Raw genomic sequence first — 21,044 nt, 5'->3', positions numbered from 1 at the left:
ATCCTTGGTGTCCATGGTGTCTCGTATGTGTTGTGGGAGAGAGTTAAATAATAACAATGAGTTCATGTAAAATATTTGTATCGAGGCGCAAAAAAATTCTAATTGACTGTACCAAAGCATATGTCAAAAGTTCTTGTAATTAGTAAAGTTTTTGGCAGGGTTTCGGTTTACCTATTAGACTCCGTTACTTTTGATAGATTGGTGTACGACGGCCGTTGTATATTTTACGAGGATCTTTGAATAAACCACCAAGAATGACCGCGTCGCCATGGAAACAAGCCTCTGCGTTTCACGCAACTCCACTGAAAACGTTACATAGCAAACAATCGATTATTCTATAACTTTTCAATGGAGAGATCTGACAATACAGCAGCAACAGAACCAAAACTGTCCATAAAAGTAAATGGGATCAACGGAAATCACCTGGTAAAGTTTAATGTTTGATTTAAAAGGAAAAACTTAGCTAACGTTTCTCTCGGCATAACCGGCGAGAGCAGCAATACAGTTCTTGTGGTTTTGACAGAGTTTCGATTTATTAATTGGATTGTCCTCTTGTGCTTGTTTATTAATACTTAATTTGTGTTGTCCACTTCTCAAATTTTTTCTGCCTTTGTAAAGGATCAGTCTATTGTATATTTTACGAGAGTCTTTGAATACACCACCAACAATAACATCGTCGCCATGGAAACAAGCCTCTGCGTCTCAGACATGAGGCAGCAGCAATAGTTGCCACCGTGGCAATTTCATTTGAGGTTAACGTATCTAAACAAAACAAGTGCATGATTGTCGACAGGCTGATTCGAACTACAGTTTAGCAGCACTTTGCGTCGGAAACTGTAATCAGATTGTTTGTAACTCAGTTTAACACTGATTAGTTAATATTACTGTAGAGTTATACCACTCTTGCTTCAGGAGTAAATTTACAACATTAGTAGATATACTCGTCTCAACTGAAATACAAATTGAATGGATTAATTAATTGATTTATTTTCCTGTAATGTAGCTTCATTTAAAAATTTGTTGCAAACTATGGGATGAAACATAGTTAAAGCTGAGCAGCATGCTGGTATTTGGAGTAACACAAACTTTTGTCTATATTTCATGAAAGCATAGCAAATACTTTAAAATGTTTAATTTAAACTTAGACATAAATTGACACATACTCATGATTATTTGATCGTAGTCAAGATCCCAGGGTATGGGATATTTTATTTATCAATTTCAAAATTTATAATTTTTGTATAAACATCACCAAAAGAAGCACAGAACTGAATGTCAACATGGACATTTATCATTTTAATGTTGCTGACATGTAATTTAAATTGAAAGTTTATAATGAAAAATGTAAGAAAATGTAAATGTCATTTGACCTCCTTTAGCAGCCCATCCCAGGTTCCTGTGCCAGTGTCTCAGATTCATTGCTTTCTGAGGCTGAACCCTCCACCTCCAACCTCCTGAAGATAACTGTGGCGTCAGCCTACTCTGTCCCTGAGGCATGGACACTGCCATCAGGCCCTGCTCCCAGTCCCTTCACTTACACTGCTGCCCTGGAGGTCCCTCTTACCACAGAAGTGAGTTTTATGCTTTTTTTTTTTTTTTTTTTTTTGTAGTCTCTTGAGGTTTTTCCTATTCAGAACCTTTGACTGTCACATAACATTTTTTACATAACCCTCTTGGAAACCCAAACTTGAATGTCTTTAAACAACATGGTTGTGCTATTTTTCTATCATCCAGCAAGATCAGATATTGATGTTCTGTGAAGGACAGCTGAAGGCAAGCAGACAAACGGGGCCCAAGTGCCAACAGTGGAAGAGGCTCCATCAAACTGTATCTGTACCAAGTGTCCACTCCTTGCCAGAAGCCTTGTTACAGTCAGTGTTGATAGAAAAAGAGGATGGAGAACTGACTAGCTCAGAGGTATCCAAAATGCAGCTTGCATGGGCAGGCAAATATGTTATCTGTAAATAAATACCTTTCATTTTCCAAATGTAGCCAGACTTGCAGCTAAACACTAATATAAAAGCAGGATTTGCTGGTGATTAATGATACAAGATATCTATAACGATAGAAGAAGATGAGAGCATACATGAAGGCCCATGCGCATGGTCAGTTACAAAGTTGGAGGTCTAAATGTTCCCACAGGACCGGGCATTTCGTATTGAGGCAGAGATGACAAAGGACAAGGTGAGCTGGGACACAGAGATTAGCATCTCCCTGGATGCAGGAGGAACTTCCAGGTTAGCTGCACACACAGCTGTTACGTCCCCTTTTTGTCCAGGGGTCAATAGGACTGTAACACAGATGGAGCCGGACCAAGGATAAATAAAATACAATGACTTTTTATTAATAATCAAAACAGAAATGGGTTCCAAAAATCAAACAATCCTTTTCCAGCTATGATTTAAACTACAAAACAAAACAAACTAACTAAAAGTGTCCCTTCTCGGGTTTAACAATTACTCTTAACAGTACCAATTAATAAACAAACCAAAAATGTCCCCAAAACGGGCTACACGCTCACAGGCGGAATTCACACTTCTCCATGAATCATCTCTCTACTCTAATGATTCTGCAAATGGGAATGTAATTCATTAATATCTTAGAAGTATGCACTGTTATTTGGCAACTTACGGTTTTTGCTCATAGTTCATGTGGATTTTTTTTTACAAATTTCAGACCATATCAGCTTCAATAATTGATTAATATAATTATTTACAGGTGTATTTGAAGATGTTATATAGCGTTAAGCCAGATGTGTATTTCATGCATGCATGTTGTTTGTGTGTGTGTATGTGTGAGAGAGAGAGTACATGTGTGTGAGACAGATTATGATCTGGTATGTGTTTTTGAAATTGTTAAGTCATATAGTTTAGTGTGTGAAGACTTGTGTTTTTAATGTGCCAACATTGTTTTTTTATGTAAAGCACTTTGTGCTTTTTTGTATGAAAAGACCTTCATATATACATTTTGGTTTAATTTGATTTAATATAAATAAAACTGATTATCCCAGCAACAAAATAGCAAATAAGGGAGTGCTAATTACCGGTAGTCATGTAAAGTAGAAAAACTGTGGAAGGAAATTCATAAAGAGATATTGAGACGTGTGTAATAATACTGTTATTTCAGGCTACAACAGAGGATCAATGAGAGCCGACTGTGGCCAGTGGAGATTATGAGGTCGATGACTCCGTTGGCAAAGGTTAGTCATATTTTCCAGCCGCTTGTCAGTACTCTGTTGGTCCTGCAGTGTTAGCCATCTAGTTTTAACAAAATGATTGTATTTAAGTTAGCCAAAGTTAATGAGAGGCTTGAGAAGAGCCTTTGATGAATAGTTGTAATTTATCATTTTAAGAACCTGTATCCTGCCAAATGCTTTCATTCCCTGAAGACAAATGACAGGACCACACATTCATCCTGTCTTTGGTAGCAATTATTCTGTGTATTTGTTCTTGTGTGTTTGTATAGCTAGGTGATGAGAACATAGAGCTCCCCTTCCATGGTGTGGCTTTTGTGGACATGGGACGGTTGTTGTATCCCAGTGTCAGCAGGATCAGGGGAGCATACACTGTTCAGCCCTTCAACGAAGCTGTGTTGCAGAGCAAGGTCATACAAACATACAAACAAACAAACAAACGAACAAAAACACTTCTTTACTTTAATTATTCTCTCTATAGTTTTAGTTCAGACATGGAATGGTTTATACAAAAACTGAATCTCATCTGTTTCTTAAAGGAACACCTTCTAGATGTGTTGTTGTCTTCTATGAGCAGCGTTTCATAGTGTTTATTCAATATTTGTTGTCTCACTGTGTTCAGTACAGTAGCTTGTATATACAGTATTTCCCTTAATATCAGCAGATGTTTTCTGAATAAAAATTGTTACTAAAAATATAATTCTAAATAGATCTAATACTTGTCCAGTAGTGTTTTTTGTTAAGCCTGTATTAAGTGGAGTTGTCAACCTTGTACTCAAAGGCCAAGCGGAGTGTCAGTGTAATAAGAAAACAGGCAAAGATAGAAGCCAACCAGGCCAAAGCACTGGCCACCTCTCCCGTTGGAACTCACAAAAAAGGAGGGAAGAACTATGATGGAAGCAACAAAGGAGCCAAGGACAAAGCGCAGGCCAAAGAGGTCAGGCAAATATTGAAGATTAAAAAAGATTTGTTCCTCATTATAACATTTTAATTAACACTCAGAAAACCAAGTAACACAAATTATATACCACAGAACAAATTTTTGTTTTATAAAAAAATTACAAAACAAACCAAAGCTTTTCATCTCTCTCTTAATTAACCACAATATCAGCAAATATAGTAAAATTAGGATCTTCTCATATTTTCTTTTTCATATGCCAGCAAATTGTCAATCAGAGCAGAATGACTGTAACTGATGGCACAAAAAACCTGGTGGAAACTGACCCCAAAGGCAATGCTGAGGGAAATGTAAGCTTCCACTGAACAGCAACACAACTCTGTTTAGTATTAATGCTTACACAAACATAATGAATATCATTTACTGGAAGCAAGTTTGCTGATCTGAAATATTTTAATAATTCACTTTTGTTAATGACAGGTGTACACGGAGGCCAGAACTTATATTGTCATTGAGATAGCCTTGGAGAAACCGCTTGTACCTAAAATATCACCAGAGGAGCTGAACAGAAGGTAATGTAAATGAATCATGTGGTGACCAGAGTTGGGCCAGACTTCTAAGAATAACCTTTGACATGACATGAATGCATTTGATGAAAAGTGTTCAATTAACGTGTTGCCTACTAAGAAAACTTACTCTGTAGTAATTTTCATAACTTAAAATGAAAAATGCTTTGCAATGCCTAGTGGCAGTTACACTTACCTTAGGATTTACAACATAACCAACAACAAGATGATCCACTTCCTTCTGACTGGCAGCTTTAGCAGAAATGATCTGGTGTTGTGGCCCCACAGTCTGTGCTTCAGTGGGCCTCATCTTAAGTCTTGTGAAGCTGTTGCAAGTGTTTCTCCACATTTGAAGTAGATCCTGCTCTACTTTTTTATCCAGGCAAAGTTTGCATTTATCTGTGATCTTGTTTTTGTTCTTTTCGCCCACAAATTGGAAGCAATATGAATACTTTACATTTGCATTAGCAAAGATGAATATTTGGATATCTTCCATGAGAATGCAGCTGAATGCATCTGGGATTTTTTTCTTTTTGGATGTGAAAAATGACATTCTAAAGGTAACTTATTTACTTGTACGGGATTTCTTACCGAATTCTTGGGTACTTTTTTCTGGTAATTACACACTTCTTGGCTTTAAATTTTAAAAGCTTGAGGGTTTCAACATATCAACATGTTCCCCTCTGAAGTCACAAATATGAAATCTCACTCATTAAAAGTAGCCTGGTTGTGAAAGATTAACAGTTGCACTGTTGTTTTTTAAATTTATTTTAAATTTATTAGATGCCTTTAGGGTTTTCTCTTTACATTGGAGCAAAAAGAAATGGGAATATGCTGAGATGTGTCGTTTTTTTCTATTTTTTTTTTTTTACAGGGTAAAGGCAATGATCCCCCAGAGACCTCTCCCTCCAGCAGGTCCTAGCAGAGCTGATAGAGTAAACATGCACACAGACACACACAAGATAAATTATACAACCAGTGAGGGTTTCTTACTCAACATTCTGCTGTGTGCTCCTGCAGGCAGTGCTGGGCTTCCACAGGCAGGTAGAGAACACAGTAGAAATTATTTCAGAGCAGTATCAGGAATTGTTTGGAGCACGTTGCACGCTGCCACAAGGACATAACCAAGAACAAATGTTGACAGAACTAATGGGATCCCTGAATGTCTCTGGGAGATATTTTGCCTTCAAGGAGCAGATAAAGGTCAGAATAAAAACTTGCATGGACTTTGTGAAGGTTTTTTTTTCCTGCAATGGTGGCTCTCAAACCAAACTTACCACATGATTCGTGTGTGTTTGGGGCACATAGCATGCAGTGGTGATGATTGTACGTGACAAAATGCAGCGGACAGAACCAATCACTGACCCTCAGGAGCTGAAGGAATTTGTGAGCAAACTATATGTCTATCTGGTGGATGAGATGCACGTAGCTCTAGACAAGGTAACAAACACACTCATGCAGTACAGCATTGTGAGGACATTATCATCCAGGTATAATTTTATTGCTGTTTTTGTTCTTTTTAAAATGATCTCTAAACCAGATCTACTCCAACGATGTTAAAGAAGACTCTACAAATGAAATCCCCCTCCACTCTTCTCAGCTCAGGCATTTTGCCAGAGAGGCACAACTTACTGGGAATTATCAGCAAGCTGCTCAGTATTACCTTGAGGTATAAAAACAAGAAAACATGCTGAAAATATATATATTTTTTGTGATTTTTCAGTCATAATAATGACATATGAGAAGATCAATAAGACAGCCAGCATTGGCAACTAATTTACCTATGCATCCTGATATGTTGTCATTGAAATTTGATCTGTTTACCTACAGCTAGTGGTGAGGCATCCTGATGAGCCTTCCCACAAGTGTGAGTGGGGAAGCCTGCACATGTTGAGCGGAGACTACATGAAGGCAAAAGAGTGTTTCTATGATGCTGCATCTATCCAGGAAGCTCACCAACCCAGGTTGGAATTGTTCCAGCTATACTGTACACATAAAATATCTGATAATGTTTTACAGTAACTTTCACCTCTTCCTTATCACATATTTCTGAAACAGAATGTAAAGTGGCTTTTTTTCTCTGTGACTCTACAAGACTCTATAAACTTGTTTTTATTTTAACTCAGCAAAATAACTTGTTTCTCCGTCCTTGTCTTTTTCAGCCTGATGATGTGTGGGGTCTTGGCAGTGATGTTTGAGCATTACAAAGAAGCCGAGATCTTCTTTAATCGAGCCATTAGCATTGACCCACCCAGTGTGACAGCCTGGACGCTGCTGGGTGAGATGAAAATCAGGGCTCCTTCTCCTTGCTGTTTACCCTGACTCTTACACAGCGATCTAATTCAGTCTGCTTTTTATTACTATTCACTATTAATGTCTGCGTTTCAGGTTTAGTGAGCTGACCACACCTTTAAAAAGTGTGGTCTTTTGACGTTTTATTTTTTTATTTCACACAATGTTTATGTCTTTGAAAAGTAGTTTAATTTTTTTCCTCTTTTTTTAAGACATGAAATAAAAAGATAATTGCACTTATGCTTGGTATAAGATATTAGAATTAGCTAATAACTTTATATATCTGTAATATCTACATGGCCCAGAGCAGTAAAAGTGTGATGCATGCTGGGAAATGTGCAGCATAGTTTCATTTTTACATTTCTGGACCTGCTGTCAAGGTTTGCTCCATGAGAGCCAGAATGAATCCATCCTGGCTGAGAGAGCTTTTCTGGAGGCCAAAACGCTGCTGTTGGAAGAGGAAGCAAAAAAGGCAAAGCACACAGAAGAGGAGGAGAAAGACAAAAAGGAAAAAAGAAAGGACAAGGTGCAGCAGGAGGAAGAAGAGACAGTCTTATCACCACGGTCTCCCGCTGCTGAGCAAGGTGAAGTGCAGCACAAAAACCTAGAACGGAAGGGTAGCAAATGTTTACATAAAATACAGTCCTGAAATATATCAGAAGTTACTATTACGATTAAGATGTATTTTGTTAACAAAGAGCACCTGAGAATAATCTAAAAGTTAACCTGTCTGCACGGTACTCTTATTGCATCTCACCCTGAAGTGTGTCTACCAGTGATTAAAGACCTCTGGAGCCAAAGTTCTTTGACAGTTTTGATGCATGTTTCTTCCAGACTCAGAGTTACTTAACCAGGACACAGAGGAGCACAAAGAGCCTCAGGCACAGAATGACAGCTCTATATCAGGTCCAGCTAAACTCACCTCTACCATTTACACACAGACGGTCCAGTTCCTGCTGCAGAACAATGCCCTGCAGGTATACACATGCAGCAGAGGGGTCACACACTCTCAATGGTCTAATATCACTCTGAAGTAGCTACAATAGGCAGGGGTTACTGAGTCATCTTGTTACCGTTAGTTCAGGATGTCACAGTTTATGTTGTGATTTATACTCATTTGATTGTGTGAAAACAAAATAACATTGGCTACATTTAATGTACATTTAAAATGACAAATATAATTAGTAAAAAGATGAAAGAATATGTGGTTAATCTGCTTTAGTAGTCAGTGTTTTGCTTTGTCAGATGGCAGAACACGCTTTGTCACAGGAGCTACTGTGTCCTGAAGGTGGCCGCAGTGTCTCCTACCTCCTTCATCTGGCCCAGTTGCAGCTACTCAAAGGTGAATACTGCAATGCTGCATCCAACCTGAAGGAAGCACTGTTTCTCAGAGATCAGGTACTCCACTGTGCCAGGACTGGACAGAGAACATCCCATGTAGTTTGCTGTTTCTGAATTGTTTTATGTGTGACAGTTAAATTCCATAGTCTGTAATTTAACACACTAACATCTGCAAGTATTTGCATCCTGGCTCCTGTCTAATCAGTCTCAGCTTGTAAAGACTCCAGCCCCCTGCAACTATCTGCAGAATTAAGCATGTTTGTTAGTTTTCTTTGTTTGGGATGTTATCACCAATATAGATGTTTCTAGTTTTTTAAATTATAGTTAACTACAAAACTACATTCTTTGCCACTACCCTATTCGTATGTATGGGAAAACGTTCCCCTGGTGCATTAAAATGAAGTCTGAAATATTCCTGTAGAAAGTCAGTGAAGATGATTCTTTTTTTTTTAATACCTCAGTGTTCCTCAGCAAAAACCTTTGAGTTTTAATCCATCTGTGTAACAGGGAGATGTTATGGTCCACTGCACACAAGCACATGCATTACCAATTTCCCCCTAACATGTTATTACTTGTCCTTCAGCTTGGGTTATGGGTGAAAAAAAAAACAAAAAAAAACATCGAATTCATTAGTAATCAAGAGTTTTAATCTTGCCTTTTGTTTTTTTTTTTCTGCCAACTCATGGAATTAATCATTGTTCCTGCATATGTTGCTGCATACTGTAATTAACTGAATCATGCAAAATTTCTCAAAATATGCCAAAACCACTAAGTCCCATTACTTTCAACTGATAAACATTCAGTATTTTTTTCTGTTTCCTTTTTTTCGTTTCCTTTCTTTTTTTTGTCCATCCTTCTTTTGCTTCTTTTGTTTTAATTTTGTAAATGTTAATGTGACCACAAAACAGTGGCTAAGTGCATTATTAAGCCTGATTAAACAAGCAACTCTACTAACCACTAATCTGTTTTTAAAAAGCGGCTCAAGACCTACCTTTTTAGTTTAGCTTAGAACTAAATTTTATTCATTATAAATTAACCAAATTTTTTATCTTTACTTAGTTATAATATTGTTATATTTATTTACTTACTTACTAATTTAATTATTTATTTTTTCTCTAACTGCTCTATGTAGCTTTTATAATTCTGCTTTGAACTTTTATATATTTTTATATATGTTGGTTTTATTTGTTGTAACTGTTTTTAGATTTTTGTCCCAATGTGGAAGACTTCATGGGTGTCTTCCACATTGGGAACTACCCCTGCTTTGACTGCAGGGTCATTGCCATGGTGACTGTCCCTGTTTGGGTGGTTGGGGCCCTGCACTGCAACCCTACGGTTGCGGTGTGGGCACGGTCTGCCTGGGCCTGGGTGGTTCCTGTGGTGACGGTCATGGGTGGGGTGGCTCTTGGTGTGGAAGGATATCGTGTCCTCATCTAGTGCCAAGACATGTTCGTTTTTACGGTTATTTTTTTAGAGACAGCTTTCTCTAGAGGGGGATGGGTTCAATGACAATTAGTCTGTGTGTGTGTGTGTGTGAGAGAGAGAGAGAGAGAGAGAGAGAGAGCATGTTTAGGTGTGTGTGCTTTGGTTGGTTTATGTGATAATCTTCGTTGTGTGTGTGACTATTTATGTTTTTGAGACGTAAAAACTGTTTTCTTTTTACTATGTAAAGCACTTTGTGCTGCAATCCTGCATGAAAAGTGGTATATAAATAAAGTTTGATTTGATTTGATTTGATTTGATTTGATTTGATTTGATTTGATTAAATATGCTTCATGTTAGGATGCGGATGTCTGGGCTTTGAATGGACACTGTCACTTCCTACAAGGTGCCCTCCGTGAAGCTCAGGAGAGCTATGAGTGGAGTCTGATCTTACCGCAGCAGCCATCAGACTCTCACATCATCTTCCTCCGGCTGGGATCTGTTTACTTTAGGCAAAAGAAGGTCAGATACTGAGAAAATTCTCATTGGACACTTTACTGTATCTGCTGCTGAATTATCAGGAAAAACATTCCTGTAATTTGCATCATATTTATAACAAAGTTGCTTTCAATTATTTGAATTTCTAATAAACAGCACTGTGCCATAGGAAACATTCTCATATTTGATTTAAAGCACTTTAATGATTTATCATTATTAAGAATTCCATTTGATGCCACTAACCTGTACAGTCTGACTTGCTGTCATTTTTCTTTTTTTGTGTTAATTTTTCCTTTCAGTTTGAGGAAGCCAAACTTGTCTACCTGCAGGCTTGTGAGCAGTCTCCATCTTGCCTGACCTGGCTGGGCTTGGGCACAGCCTGTTACAGGGTAAAATTCCTCCTTAGAAAGAGTGATGGAAGTGATTTAGTTTAAAACTGATTAAGCTTCTTTAACCTCTCAAAATCTTTCAATTTTAGCCTAAATTGATTTAGAAGACTTGTTGTTGACCAACTATTTAAGTGGATTACTTTTACTGGACTTTTGCTGATGGGACTGTAACAGGACTGTTTTCATTGCAGTATTATCTGCTACTGGAGTACAGTATGGCTTCAAAGATAAATTGCATTGGTGACTGGTCAGAAATAACTGTTTACTGAATCTACAGTTCTGATTGTTGCCCAAAATGGCATAAATCATACAAATCTCAAGAATCTTAGCTAACCATTGGTGTAAAACATGTGTAGATACTTGGAAGGTAGACTGCGTAAAATACATGTTTATTTGTTATGTCACTCCCACTGGACATATGTTACCAAAGAGTTAATATGGGTCATTGTTTATATTGGACTAAAAATAAAAACTGAACCCCATTAACATGCAGCAGAAATGTTCAACTTTGTAGATAATCACACAGCGAGGTTAAATTCGGCCGTAATGTTTCTGAGAACAAAGCCCAGTTTTCTCTTAGAGCTGCACCAGCTTCTGATCTTGCTACTAAACAGAAGCTGATGGAAACCATTTTGTTATCTTTTTAAGAGCTGAAATGTGTTTTTGTGTTTGTTTGTGTAGTTGGAGGAGTTGTCTGTAGCTGAAGAAGCTTTGACTGAAGCCAACCATTTAAACGCTGAGAATGCAGAAGTGTGGGCTTACCTGTCTCTAATCTGCCTCAGGGTGAGTGATTACAGCTCTCTGAAATTACATCAACTCTCTGCCCCAGTTCACATTCTGCCTTCCCGAAAGGTTTTTAATCCAGACAGAATATGAGTCAATGGGTCAACATTTTACCTCTTAAAATGATGACAGAAATGTTTAACCTTTTACCCAAACATGAGAGCACACGTGGTATATTTTTGATAACATTAGATTCTAAACTTGAGGATAAATCAGTAAATGGGTAGAGAGAGGGAAACATCTTAGGTTCTTGTTAAGGTAACAAATAAACCCTTGAGTCTTTTAACCTGAACATGTATCCCTGGATCCCTGCATGCCTTACTCATTGATCCACGTTATTGCAGTCTTCAGAAATTTTTTTTCATGAATTTAGTTTAAAAGGAAAAGCAAATTCATCTTAGCCCAACGCTGCAGTCGTTCAGACATGCAGCCCTTGAACTGGGACATGGTTAAACAAGCGTTCGTTTTGTAAGTATCCAGAGCTGGATTAACCATCTGATCATCCTTTGTTTTCAGACTAACCGAGAAGAGGAATCCGAGCAGCTGCTAAAATATGCAATAAGGGTGAGTTTGTTTTTCAGTTATTCTGCTTTTAAAGGAAGGAAGGGATAGTTGTTGATTTATTCACTGTTGATAATGTTGTGAAATGTTTATTTTATGTGGCATAGTAAAAAAAAAAGCAAACAATAACATTCTAGAAATTTTTTCAAATAAGCTTTTTGAGTTGTTAAAAGCATCTGATGATTGAAGAGTTTTACTCCACCCTGACTGGCCCTGCAGTAGCAGCGTAGGAGTTTTCAGTTGCAAAGGATTTATTGACCTAATTGTCTTAAATGGCTGCACCTGTCAAAGTGTGGCTCAAAGATATCCCTGCTGAGGCTTACTGATGTCTGACCAGTCGTATCATTAGAGCTGACACGCTCTCCATTGCACTGAATCCCATAGATTTTAACCTAACTTACTGATGTAGTCAAATAAAACTATAATTTTAAAAACTCTGTGTTCATTAGGTTGATTGTCCTTTTGAGTGGTGGGTTACAGCTTTGAATTTGCTATAAATAACTATATTATTTATACTATATAATTATAACTGTTGTATTAATCCATTTTCTTACGGGCTGATTTTCAAGATTTTCTACTATTTCGTTGCTCAGGTAATATCCACAAGGGAATAGAAAAATGTACCTTGTATGTATTTTATATTTTGGTACATGTACTTTATATGTACATGTACCAAAAATTGTACCTTATAACGACCAGTACTGTACCTCTGGTGACTGTCTTGTACACTAATGTCTCCCATCACAGCCCAAAAAGAAGATTTTTCTTTCACACATGCATTCATAAGCCAAAAACTCAACAGAGGCAATGTGTGGTTCAGTGTCTTGCTAAAGGAACTTCGCTTTGTGAGTGGACGAGGAAACCTGGGTTCAAACCACCAACAACCATTCTTCCTCCTGACCTTTAACCAGGGTGACAATAAAAATTAGGATACTGTGAAAAAAGTTAAAAAGTTAGTTAAGCTTGTGTTAAATCATATTTTAAAATTTTAAAAACCTAAAATGCACTAAATTTACACGTAAACCTATTTTCTTTTCTCAAACTGCAAAACTAAACAGTTATTTATTGAAATCTGCCTTGAATGTATAAAGGAACTGTAAAGCCTTCATCTATGAATATTTCTTGTTTAACCATTTCTGTAATTCTGTTTTTTTTCTCAACAAAGACTATCTCCTGCATATTGTACCCTAACATTTAGAAGAAACAGTACAACTTTACTACTAAATTACCATTTACTACTTAAGGACATAAATGTAGTTTTCAGGCCCTCAAGTGGGTACAAATAGTGACCTTGAGGTCCATTTGTGAGCACTAGTGGGCCCATAGGTCTGCCTGAACCTTGGGGAAATGTACTTCCACTGTAGCCCTTTCTGACAGAGTACTTTCTGTGAAGTGGCTTTATATGAATGCTAACAAAATTATTTAGATTGAATTACATTTATTTCAGTCAGAAGTGTTTTAACTGAATAACAATTAACTGGATCATAATTGGACTGAATTGGACCTTTTGTTAAGACTTGTATTTAAAATGCTTTCAGGTGACAGAATTAAACAGCATTTAATTTTGACAAAAACTAACAATTTGACTAAATCAAATAAGCTTGTTTCATCCAAGACCTGTCTTAAAGCAATAACTTTCACAAAAGATACTCCTACGTGACAAATGCTTGTTTTCTTGCTTTACAGTTCAACCTGCAGGAAGAGTCCCTCCTCAAGGAGATTTCTGAGCTGAAGGATCATGTTCGCTTCAGTCATTTGACATCATGCTTCAAAACCAGCACTGGAGCAGATGATTAATGCTATGTAAAGACCATTTTACAAACACAACAAAAGATGCTTTTGTACAATGTTTCAAAATTTATTTTATTATATTTTAAACATGTCTGAGTTGATGAACTGAAGTAGTTCAAGTGCATAGAATGAGTAAGACTTTAGGGACAGAGCGACACAGTATAAAACAGCTGCAACATAATCTTATTAAAATGTACTGCAACAACAAAAGAAAAAAAAAAAAAAACGGCATGCGGTGACAGGGCAATAAAAACACAAGACCGGTAACACTTTATGAAATAACTACTATGATGCACTATAAATACATTAATAAGGCATTGCAATGCTGGTATAACATATAAAATGTAATTTTGCATGACAGTTTAGGATCATGTTTTAATACAGAAAAAAATGTGCAGGATTTAATTTGGGATTAGAAAAGTTTATATATATATATATATATATATATATATATATATATATATATATATATATATATATATATATATATATATATATATATAAAGTTCTATGAATGCTTTATAATGTCTTATCAATGTGCATGTAGTGCATTATTATCTTTTACAAAGTATTACCAAAATATCATTAACTCAGCTTTCATGTCACTTTCTTCCATATGAACAAAACGCAAGCGTCATCAGACGTTCTGGCTTTATTTTTTTCCTTTCCTGTCTTTGGCACAATCCTCCCTACCTAGAAAAGAAACGTTATGAGGATTTTTTTTACCTGTCAAATAGATCTGCATCTGCTACAATATAAGTACTGTCCATGTACAAGAAATCCATTTGAGGCCTGAATGGTTATTGTCAGTGTGGTAAAATGTTTTACAATGGAATTGTGACTGTATATATCTTTAAGAAAATCTACTTTATTTTGAAAACTAACTGAGCTGAAATGACCAGAACAGATTAAAGTTTTTTTTGTGGAACATTTATGGGGTGTTTTATACTTGGACATTTTTTATCTCTGAACTTCTGACAGCGTGAACTCTGTTGCAGTGAGATCACTGTCTGACTCGAGCAAAGACTTCTCGCAGCCACGGTGAATCCTCATAGAGGCGAGGGTCACCCAGATACTCTGAGGTCCTCTTGTAGAAGTAGTAGTACAACACAGATGCTATAAAGATGAAAATAAATGATAGAATTTCAACTCACAGAAACATAAACCAAAATTGCAGAACACTTGTTTACAACTTTTGACTAAATGTTGGTGCAGTTTTCAGTGTTTTAAATAATCATGTCCCTTAAGATTTAAATGGATACTTTTTTTTTAACCAGGACATCCCTTGAAAATACTAACTGTCAAGAGGAAGACCTGGTCAATGAGTCACGCAATAGCACTCAACACATATACAACACAACACACAATAAAACAGATGCAAAACATTTAAAATAATCCTAAAAGCAGCATTTGCACTTTTCATTTAAATGAGTTCTTAATCAAGCTTTAAAATGACAAAAGAAACCAAGTAGCTGAGCATTAAGGGCATTCCAGGACCAAGGTGCAAAATAAGAAAATCAAGTTCAACCTAGCTCAGTAGAAATGTTTTGTGTGTGAATCAGCAGCATTCTGAATAAATGCACATTATAAAAGTTATTGAATGCATGGAGGTCTCAGTTTGGAGAATTAAAGTTATTGACTTTGTCACGACATTTTCTTAACTGCAGAATTGTATTGCAATGCAGTCTCTGTAACACGGCCTACGTTATAACACTGAATAGGTCATGATTCTACTAACAAAAAGTGCTGTGACCGCTGTCCAGCTGGAACATTACTAACTACTAATATGCACTACTCACAACCCCACAGCTAACTGTGCTGATGTACAGAAATACCCACCAGCAATTAAAACGATCAAGAACATAAAGGTCCAGCTTAGTTTAACAGACTTCAAAGCATCATAGCAAGTTTTTAAAACAGTGAGTCACACTAAAGTTTGGACAGATCTTAAGTGGCAGACAAAACAAAGGGATAAAGTAAAGGTGGCTACACAACATTCTCATACTGAGTAGGGATAACTTGATGAGAACAACAGCTAGACAATAAATCCTTTTATCCTGTAATGAGCTTACACCAGTATGAAAATCACACCCACGATGTGATGTGATACTACAGCCTGTAGCCTATTGGAGAGGATGGACTAACTCACTAACAAAGAAACCATCAGAGTACTTAAGGTTTTCTTTTAGTGGCATTTTATAGAGTATATGTATAAGAATGGTAGTAAAGAAATCAAAAAGGTGCAAGCTTGTCACTATGTGCACATTTATGAGTAAGAAGTACAATGAACTTTAAAAAATGAGTGAAATGACACCACAGTTGATTTGGGCTTTCAGATGGGAATAGTACTGGTATTTTGAGGGTAAAATTCCCTATCCATTGTATCTTGCTGCTTTTATAAAAGAAACACTGAAGTTTTCTAAGTTAACGAGTCACTTCTGTAATATGAACATGGATTAAAAATAAAATTTAATTAAACTAGTAACATGTTGTCCTAAATAAATAGTGAAGCATGGCAAGTTTTATTTTCTGATTAAAAACTAATGAATTCAAATACATCTGGTTGTCAAAATATTGAATGAAAATGCCATCTTACCAGATCTTTGGAACATAAAGAGCACCTGAAGGCCATCTGTCCAAATAAATCTGTTAGTGTTCAGCCACCGCAGATTCTGCAAATAAAGTCAAGAAAAACAGAATAAACATTCTGCTTTTAATTAAAAGATATTAAATATGTCAGGAAAAAGTGTGCTTTGTACATTATGTTTCAGACTGAGAAACTAGTGCAGTGAGACATTTTTTCTGCCCTACTGTGCAGTTTGGAAGCTAGCACATTTTCTTACATTTTTCTTCGCGCCTTTATAAAGGAACCTTTTAAACATTGTCTGTTAAGAAGCTTTTTAATACAAAAAAAAAAAGGTTTTTACTTTTTATGCATATGCAACAGAAAAATATACATAAAATCTTGAATACCATGAGCCAGGAATGCAGTATGATACTGAAGGTCAGGTAGAGAGCAGAGAGCATTAGCAGGGCTCTAAATCGCTCCAGCAGTATGGCAACCAGGCCAACCTGGAACACGTACGTGTTGAACAGCATCAGCAGAATGATGATCAGGTTGAATAAGATGGAAATGTCCTGGATGCTGTTGAAGGCGTTGAACAAGAAATGTATAAGTAGTAGTCAAGAGAAGAACAGCAGAAAGACTTGGTCAAAATTGTTTGTGTCAAATTCATTTCACCCTCCTAAATACTTCATTATAAACAGCTTTAGTGTTCTCTTATTAACTCCAGCTAGAGACAACATCATGTGTCTGAAACAGTGGGAGAGTAACTTACATGAAAAGTACCAGCTGGACAGCAGGTTCGGTCCTCAGCAGCTCGCTGAAGGAGTTAACAAACAAGTCAAAGGAAAGCAAGCTAAGCTGAATCAGTAACACCAATGAGTAGTTGCTGGTTTGGAGCGTCTCCGGCCCAAAGGCTGGGTGCCCGGGCGGATTGTGGTTCCACTGTGGATCCAAGGCTGCGCTGCACTCTCACACGCACTACATAGAAACATCAACCTGCATGCAACAGGTTTGACATGGGAGTCTTTTATTGATGCATTCAAATATCCTTGATTTCCAAAATGCAGGAAAAAAATGGGACTTAAAGAGCATCAGAGCTCCATTTCCTAATGTTCAAGTGAGTTGTCTTGTACTTGGGAAAAACTGTAGTTCCTCTCAAATGGGGAAACAAAGTCTGATTTAGTGATGAACCACCAAGAATCCAGAGATGTCAGCATGTTACTGTTGATAATTTATAACTCCAAGCATCAACAGGTGTGACAGCACAGTGCTCCCTGTGACTTGGATGCAACAGCAAGGGTGATCAAAACAGGTGACACATCGGCACTCGAGTGAATGCAGCAGATATCCTGTGTAAAGAAAGGGATATATATTTATATTCTGTTGGAACATTTCATGCAGGACAGGCAGCAGCTGTCAAATCTTCTATTAAAGATTTTTATGCACTGTAACAGGACATATGATGTTTGTCTCAGAATATGTCAACAAATAATACAAACATATGTACAGCCAAAGACAAGTAGGAAAAAATGCTTTTTCTATATACCTTAGATTTATAATACTTACATTTAGCTTTATTTTCTTGCAAATATTGCTGGCATTTAATACCTCCACATACAAAATCCAAATGCAGATATAACTTACAGTACAGCAAAGAGCTTCCAGACATTTTCCATCAGGTTGTTTCTTATCTACTTCTCTTTCAACAGCCTACATCTTCTTGAAAAGAAAACAGGTCTTGTTTTCACTAATGCTGCCGCCTTGGAAATTAGGCAGAGTTTGTACTTCAAATCTTTGCTTGGACTCCTTTTCTGAGGATCACTATCGCGCAGTATCCCTTACACTGACACCTGGTGGATCCTCTTATGAACCCCGTATTTATAGCTTGGCATGACCATGGCAGGTGTGGGGAAGATTAGGGCTACTTCCAAACACTGGACCATCGACCATGAAACTACTTATTCTTGAAAGCCTTCCCACTCAGTTCCTGGGTTAGTGGTCTTACTTACTTCTTAGTCAGAAATCTGAATATTCAATGCACACAAAGAAAATGAAAATATCAGAAAAATGTGTTTACACTGAGATACCCATTTTCAAGGTTTTTATGGTTCCATATTTTTTAGATAGTTTTTATAAAAAATTTATCTATCAGCTGGTCTGATATCAAGTTTTCAAGTGCTGCAAAATCAATGTTATCAATGTGCTCCTAGCTTGTAGTTCTTAGTACCGCACTGCTTAATCTTCTTAAAAACATCCAAACTACTTGTTGCTGTACATGGAAACAACACTTGATATCCTTCTAATTACTACTAATTTATTGCTACTAATTTAGAAAAACTACGACACTCAAACTGCTGCAGAAAAACACAAACCTGTGAATGAGGGTTCAATTCAAAAGCTGAAGTAGCAAATGCCTATCCAAGCGATGCATGTGTCCACAGACAACACAGTGGGCAGCAGATTGACAGCTTGTGTCCTTGTGACTCCTTTTATCCACTTGCCCCTCTAATGCACAGGCAACAGATCTGTGTCATGTGTGACCAATGAACGCTGTTTGTTTACATGCATTTTGGTAACAGTATTTAATGTTATTTACTCCCAATATGAAATACTGGACATCTGCAGACTGCAGTGGTAGAGATTCCTTGTTATAATTTTATATTAATAATATTGAAACAATTATAGAGCCTATAAAAATATTCAGAGCCATTTAATTTTCAAGTTGAGCCCAAAATTTAGTTTAACTGTGCCAGTTAGCATTTAGCATGTGTGAAATTAGTATTTACTGATAGCATATTTACTTTTTTAAGCCTATCCTAACTACTCTTTTATTCTTCAAGCCCTGCTATGAATAAAACTCCTGTAAGCCTTTGTTCGTTTTTCCATAGCTTGTTCAGCCACATTTCCATTCAAGATTATGGTAATGCTTCTAGGAAGGACAACTGGAATCAAGCCACAGAGAAACTGTTGTCATCTAGTGGTGAATCTTTATTACTACAAACACTAAACAATGATGAGCCAATTACCTTTTTTTTCCAGTGAATTGTTCACATTGAAAGTGAGAATCTGTTTTGGTACAGTCTAAAAAAACGATTCCAGGTGGATTTATTTAATGTGATTTACATTAAATATTGATTAAAAAGCGACTGCTATATGTAAGTCTTACCTCAATACAGCCTCCAGTCAGTATTATTTCACTTTTAGGTTAGTCCGGGTATGAGTAGTAGAAAAGTCTCCTTTTAATTTTTTAAAATTGTAAATTAATGAATGAAATCCTCATTAAAATATGACATGACAGAGTATTAGGTTATACTTTTAGCCGATTAAGTCATGCTGTCTTTGTCCATCCTCTAACACTGTTTTTGTTTGCCATTTCTGGTGCTTAAAACTATTTGTTTGGACAAACTGTATGACCGGAAAATACCTTACCATAACTGTAGAAAAATAACTACTTGGCACATTTCATTTTTTACATTTTATTAGATTTGTGAGTGTTTGACTGCATGCAAGATAATATTTTTGATGATGATGCCAATACATGGAGGATAAATAAAAGCCTCGATTATAAATAAAGAGCTGCAGACAATCCAGGAACAGCGTTCTCTACAGGAAAGAAAGATTTTCTACAATAAAGAATTAGTCTCTCTTAACATGACCTCTTTGATAAGCAGATTATAGATTGTGATCCAGATGTTGCGTAGCCCTCATGATTGTCAAAGAGTTTATTGGTCTTTGGGTCTCTGAAACTGGAGAATAAGTAGGATTTGTAGCATTAGTAATAAAATAAATGCATAATAAATAATCCTACACAGCTTCATGGGCATTTCTGTGTAAAAACAGATTCATTAGCTCTATTAATTTTCCAAGTACTGTATCCATAGCACTGTTTGACTCATGCAGCTTCTTTTTTATTACTCTAATTGCAGATGTTATGAAGTATCATATGTACATTTTCATTCCAGGGTCTGATATTAACCACTTTTCAGACTGTAGAACAAAGCTTATGACACTGAAGCTATGAGAGAACAGATGGAATTTGTAATTCTAAGACATTTTTAATAAAGCAAACCCGAATATATTTTGGATTGTTTGATTTTTTAAACAGCTCTGCAGACTTTTAACTCTCTGAACCAGCTTCCAGTTCATTACCTGGAACTTTACCAACATTCCACATCTGATGATTACTTGTCAGCAGCTTCTCTGATGGGAATGCCAGGTCATATGATCCAGCCCTCCTTCAGTCTACTTCACCATCTAACAGCCCAAGAAACACAGGACTGTAAAAAAAATAACAAAGAGTATTTATTTCTGAAAGATCCAATACAGATGTGTTTGAGTCTTTTTTGTGGCTGTGTTGTGTTTTAAATTGTGTATGTCTGTAAAACAATGTCCCATTTTGTTTTGTTTTTTTCTTGCTAACACAGCTTCATCTTTTTCTTTGTAATTTTGCATTTCTTTGATGTAATGTCACATTTGACCGTCTGTGTTATTTACTTTTGCAAATGCAGCATTTAGTTGTCTTTGATACAGTTAGCTGTTAATTTTTTTATAGTATTATAAGTTTTACAGGGTCTAGGTTTATCTCTTCACATGTTTTGGCTAAGTTATCAGTTTACAGTTGAAGAAGAAGAAAAAGTTTAGCAGATAATCACATCTTAAAAGGCAGTCAGACAATTTAATTTGTTTAGAAATTGCTTATTTGAAGAGTTGTCTTTCATATATCTGTCGCTCAGCCTTTTGATTG

General features: G+C 36.5%; 2 protein-coding genes across 3 annotated transcripts; one reads left to right on the top strand and one right to left on the bottom strand.

The window, feature by feature from the left end:
• The first annotated feature begins 289 nt into the window (after nucleotides 1–289).
• cfap70 (cilia and flagella associated protein 70) lies at nucleotides 290–13,973 on the top strand. Of its 2 annotated transcripts, XM_041986871.1 has the most exons (24): nucleotides 290–426; nucleotides 1,380–1,571; nucleotides 1,735–1,917; nucleotides 2,143–2,237; nucleotides 3,127–3,199; nucleotides 3,466–3,603; nucleotides 3,975–4,130; nucleotides 4,370–4,441; nucleotides 4,572–4,663; nucleotides 5,532–5,572; nucleotides 5,678–5,701; nucleotides 5,802–5,860; nucleotides 5,966–6,097; nucleotides 6,198–6,326; nucleotides 6,488–6,621; nucleotides 6,820–6,935; nucleotides 7,330–7,533; nucleotides 7,784–7,926; nucleotides 8,195–8,347; nucleotides 10,073–10,234; nucleotides 10,510–10,599; nucleotides 11,281–11,382; nucleotides 11,899–11,946; nucleotides 13,630–13,973. In XM_041986871.1, exons 1-24 carry the CDS (start codon nucleotides 349–351, stop codon nucleotides 13,738–13,740), a joined length of 2,727 nt encoding a protein of 908 aa, XP_041842805.1. In that variant the 5' UTR covers nucleotides 290–348; the 3' UTR covers nucleotides 13,741–13,973. The 2 variants fall into 2 exon arrangements, with proteins under 2 accessions (XP_041842805.1, XP_041842798.1); XM_041986864.1 differs by having other exon boundaries at nucleotides 5,532–5,592; nucleotides 5,678–5,860.
• Nucleotides 13,974–14,249: 276 nt separating this feature from the next.
• Nucleotides 14,250–18,243, bottom strand: LOC121641856 (transmembrane protein 138-like). The gene is made up of 5 exons (XM_041988203.1): nucleotides 18,143–18,243; nucleotides 17,073–17,261; nucleotides 16,708–16,879; nucleotides 16,331–16,406; nucleotides 14,250–14,850 (listed from the first exon to the last, which is right to left on the bottom strand). Exons 1-5 carry the CDS (start codon nucleotides 18,241–18,243, stop codon nucleotides 14,738–14,740), a joined length of 651 nt encoding a protein of 216 aa, XP_041844137.1. The 3' UTR covers nucleotides 14,250–14,737.
• Nucleotides 18,244–21,044: the final 2,801 nt, after the last annotated feature.

The sequence above is a fragment of the Melanotaenia boesemani genome, chromosome 1 (assembly GCF_017639745.1).
Source record: "Melanotaenia boesemani isolate fMelBoe1 chromosome 1, fMelBoe1.pri, whole genome shotgun sequence".
Classification (NCBI taxonomy): Eukaryota; Metazoa; Chordata; class Actinopteri; order Atheriniformes; family Melanotaeniidae; genus Melanotaenia; species Melanotaenia boesemani.
Note: the sequence above shows the minus strand (reverse complement) of the source record. Positions and strands in the feature narration are given on the sequence as shown.

Excerpts from the sequence above, each read along its gene's own strand:
- cfap70 (XM_041986864.1), top strand. The coding sequence starts at position 349 with ATGGAGAGATCTGACAATACAGCAGCAACAGAACCAAAACTGTCCATA. Across the intron at positions 1,572-1,734 it reads AGGTCCCTCTTACCACAGAA|CAAGATCAGATATTGATGTT; the intron begins GTGAGTTTTATG and ends TCTATCATCCAG. Across the intron at positions 6,936-7,329 it reads GACAGCCTGGACGCTGCTGG|GTTTGCTCCATGAGAGCCAG; the intron begins GTGAGATGAAAA and ends CCTGCTGTCAAG.
- LOC121641856 (XM_041988203.1), bottom strand. The coding sequence starts at position 18,243 with ATGGTCCAGTGTTTGGAAGTAGCCCTAATCTTCCCCACACCTGCCATG. Across the intron at positions 16,407-16,707 it reads TACTGCATTCCTGGCTCATG|AATCTGCGGTGGCTGAACAC; the intron begins GTATTCAAGATT and ends CTTTATTTGCAG. Across the intron at positions 14,851-16,330 it reads CTTTATGTTCCAAAGATCTG|CATCTGTGTTGTACTACTAC; the intron begins GTAAGATGGCAT and ends TCATCTTTATAG.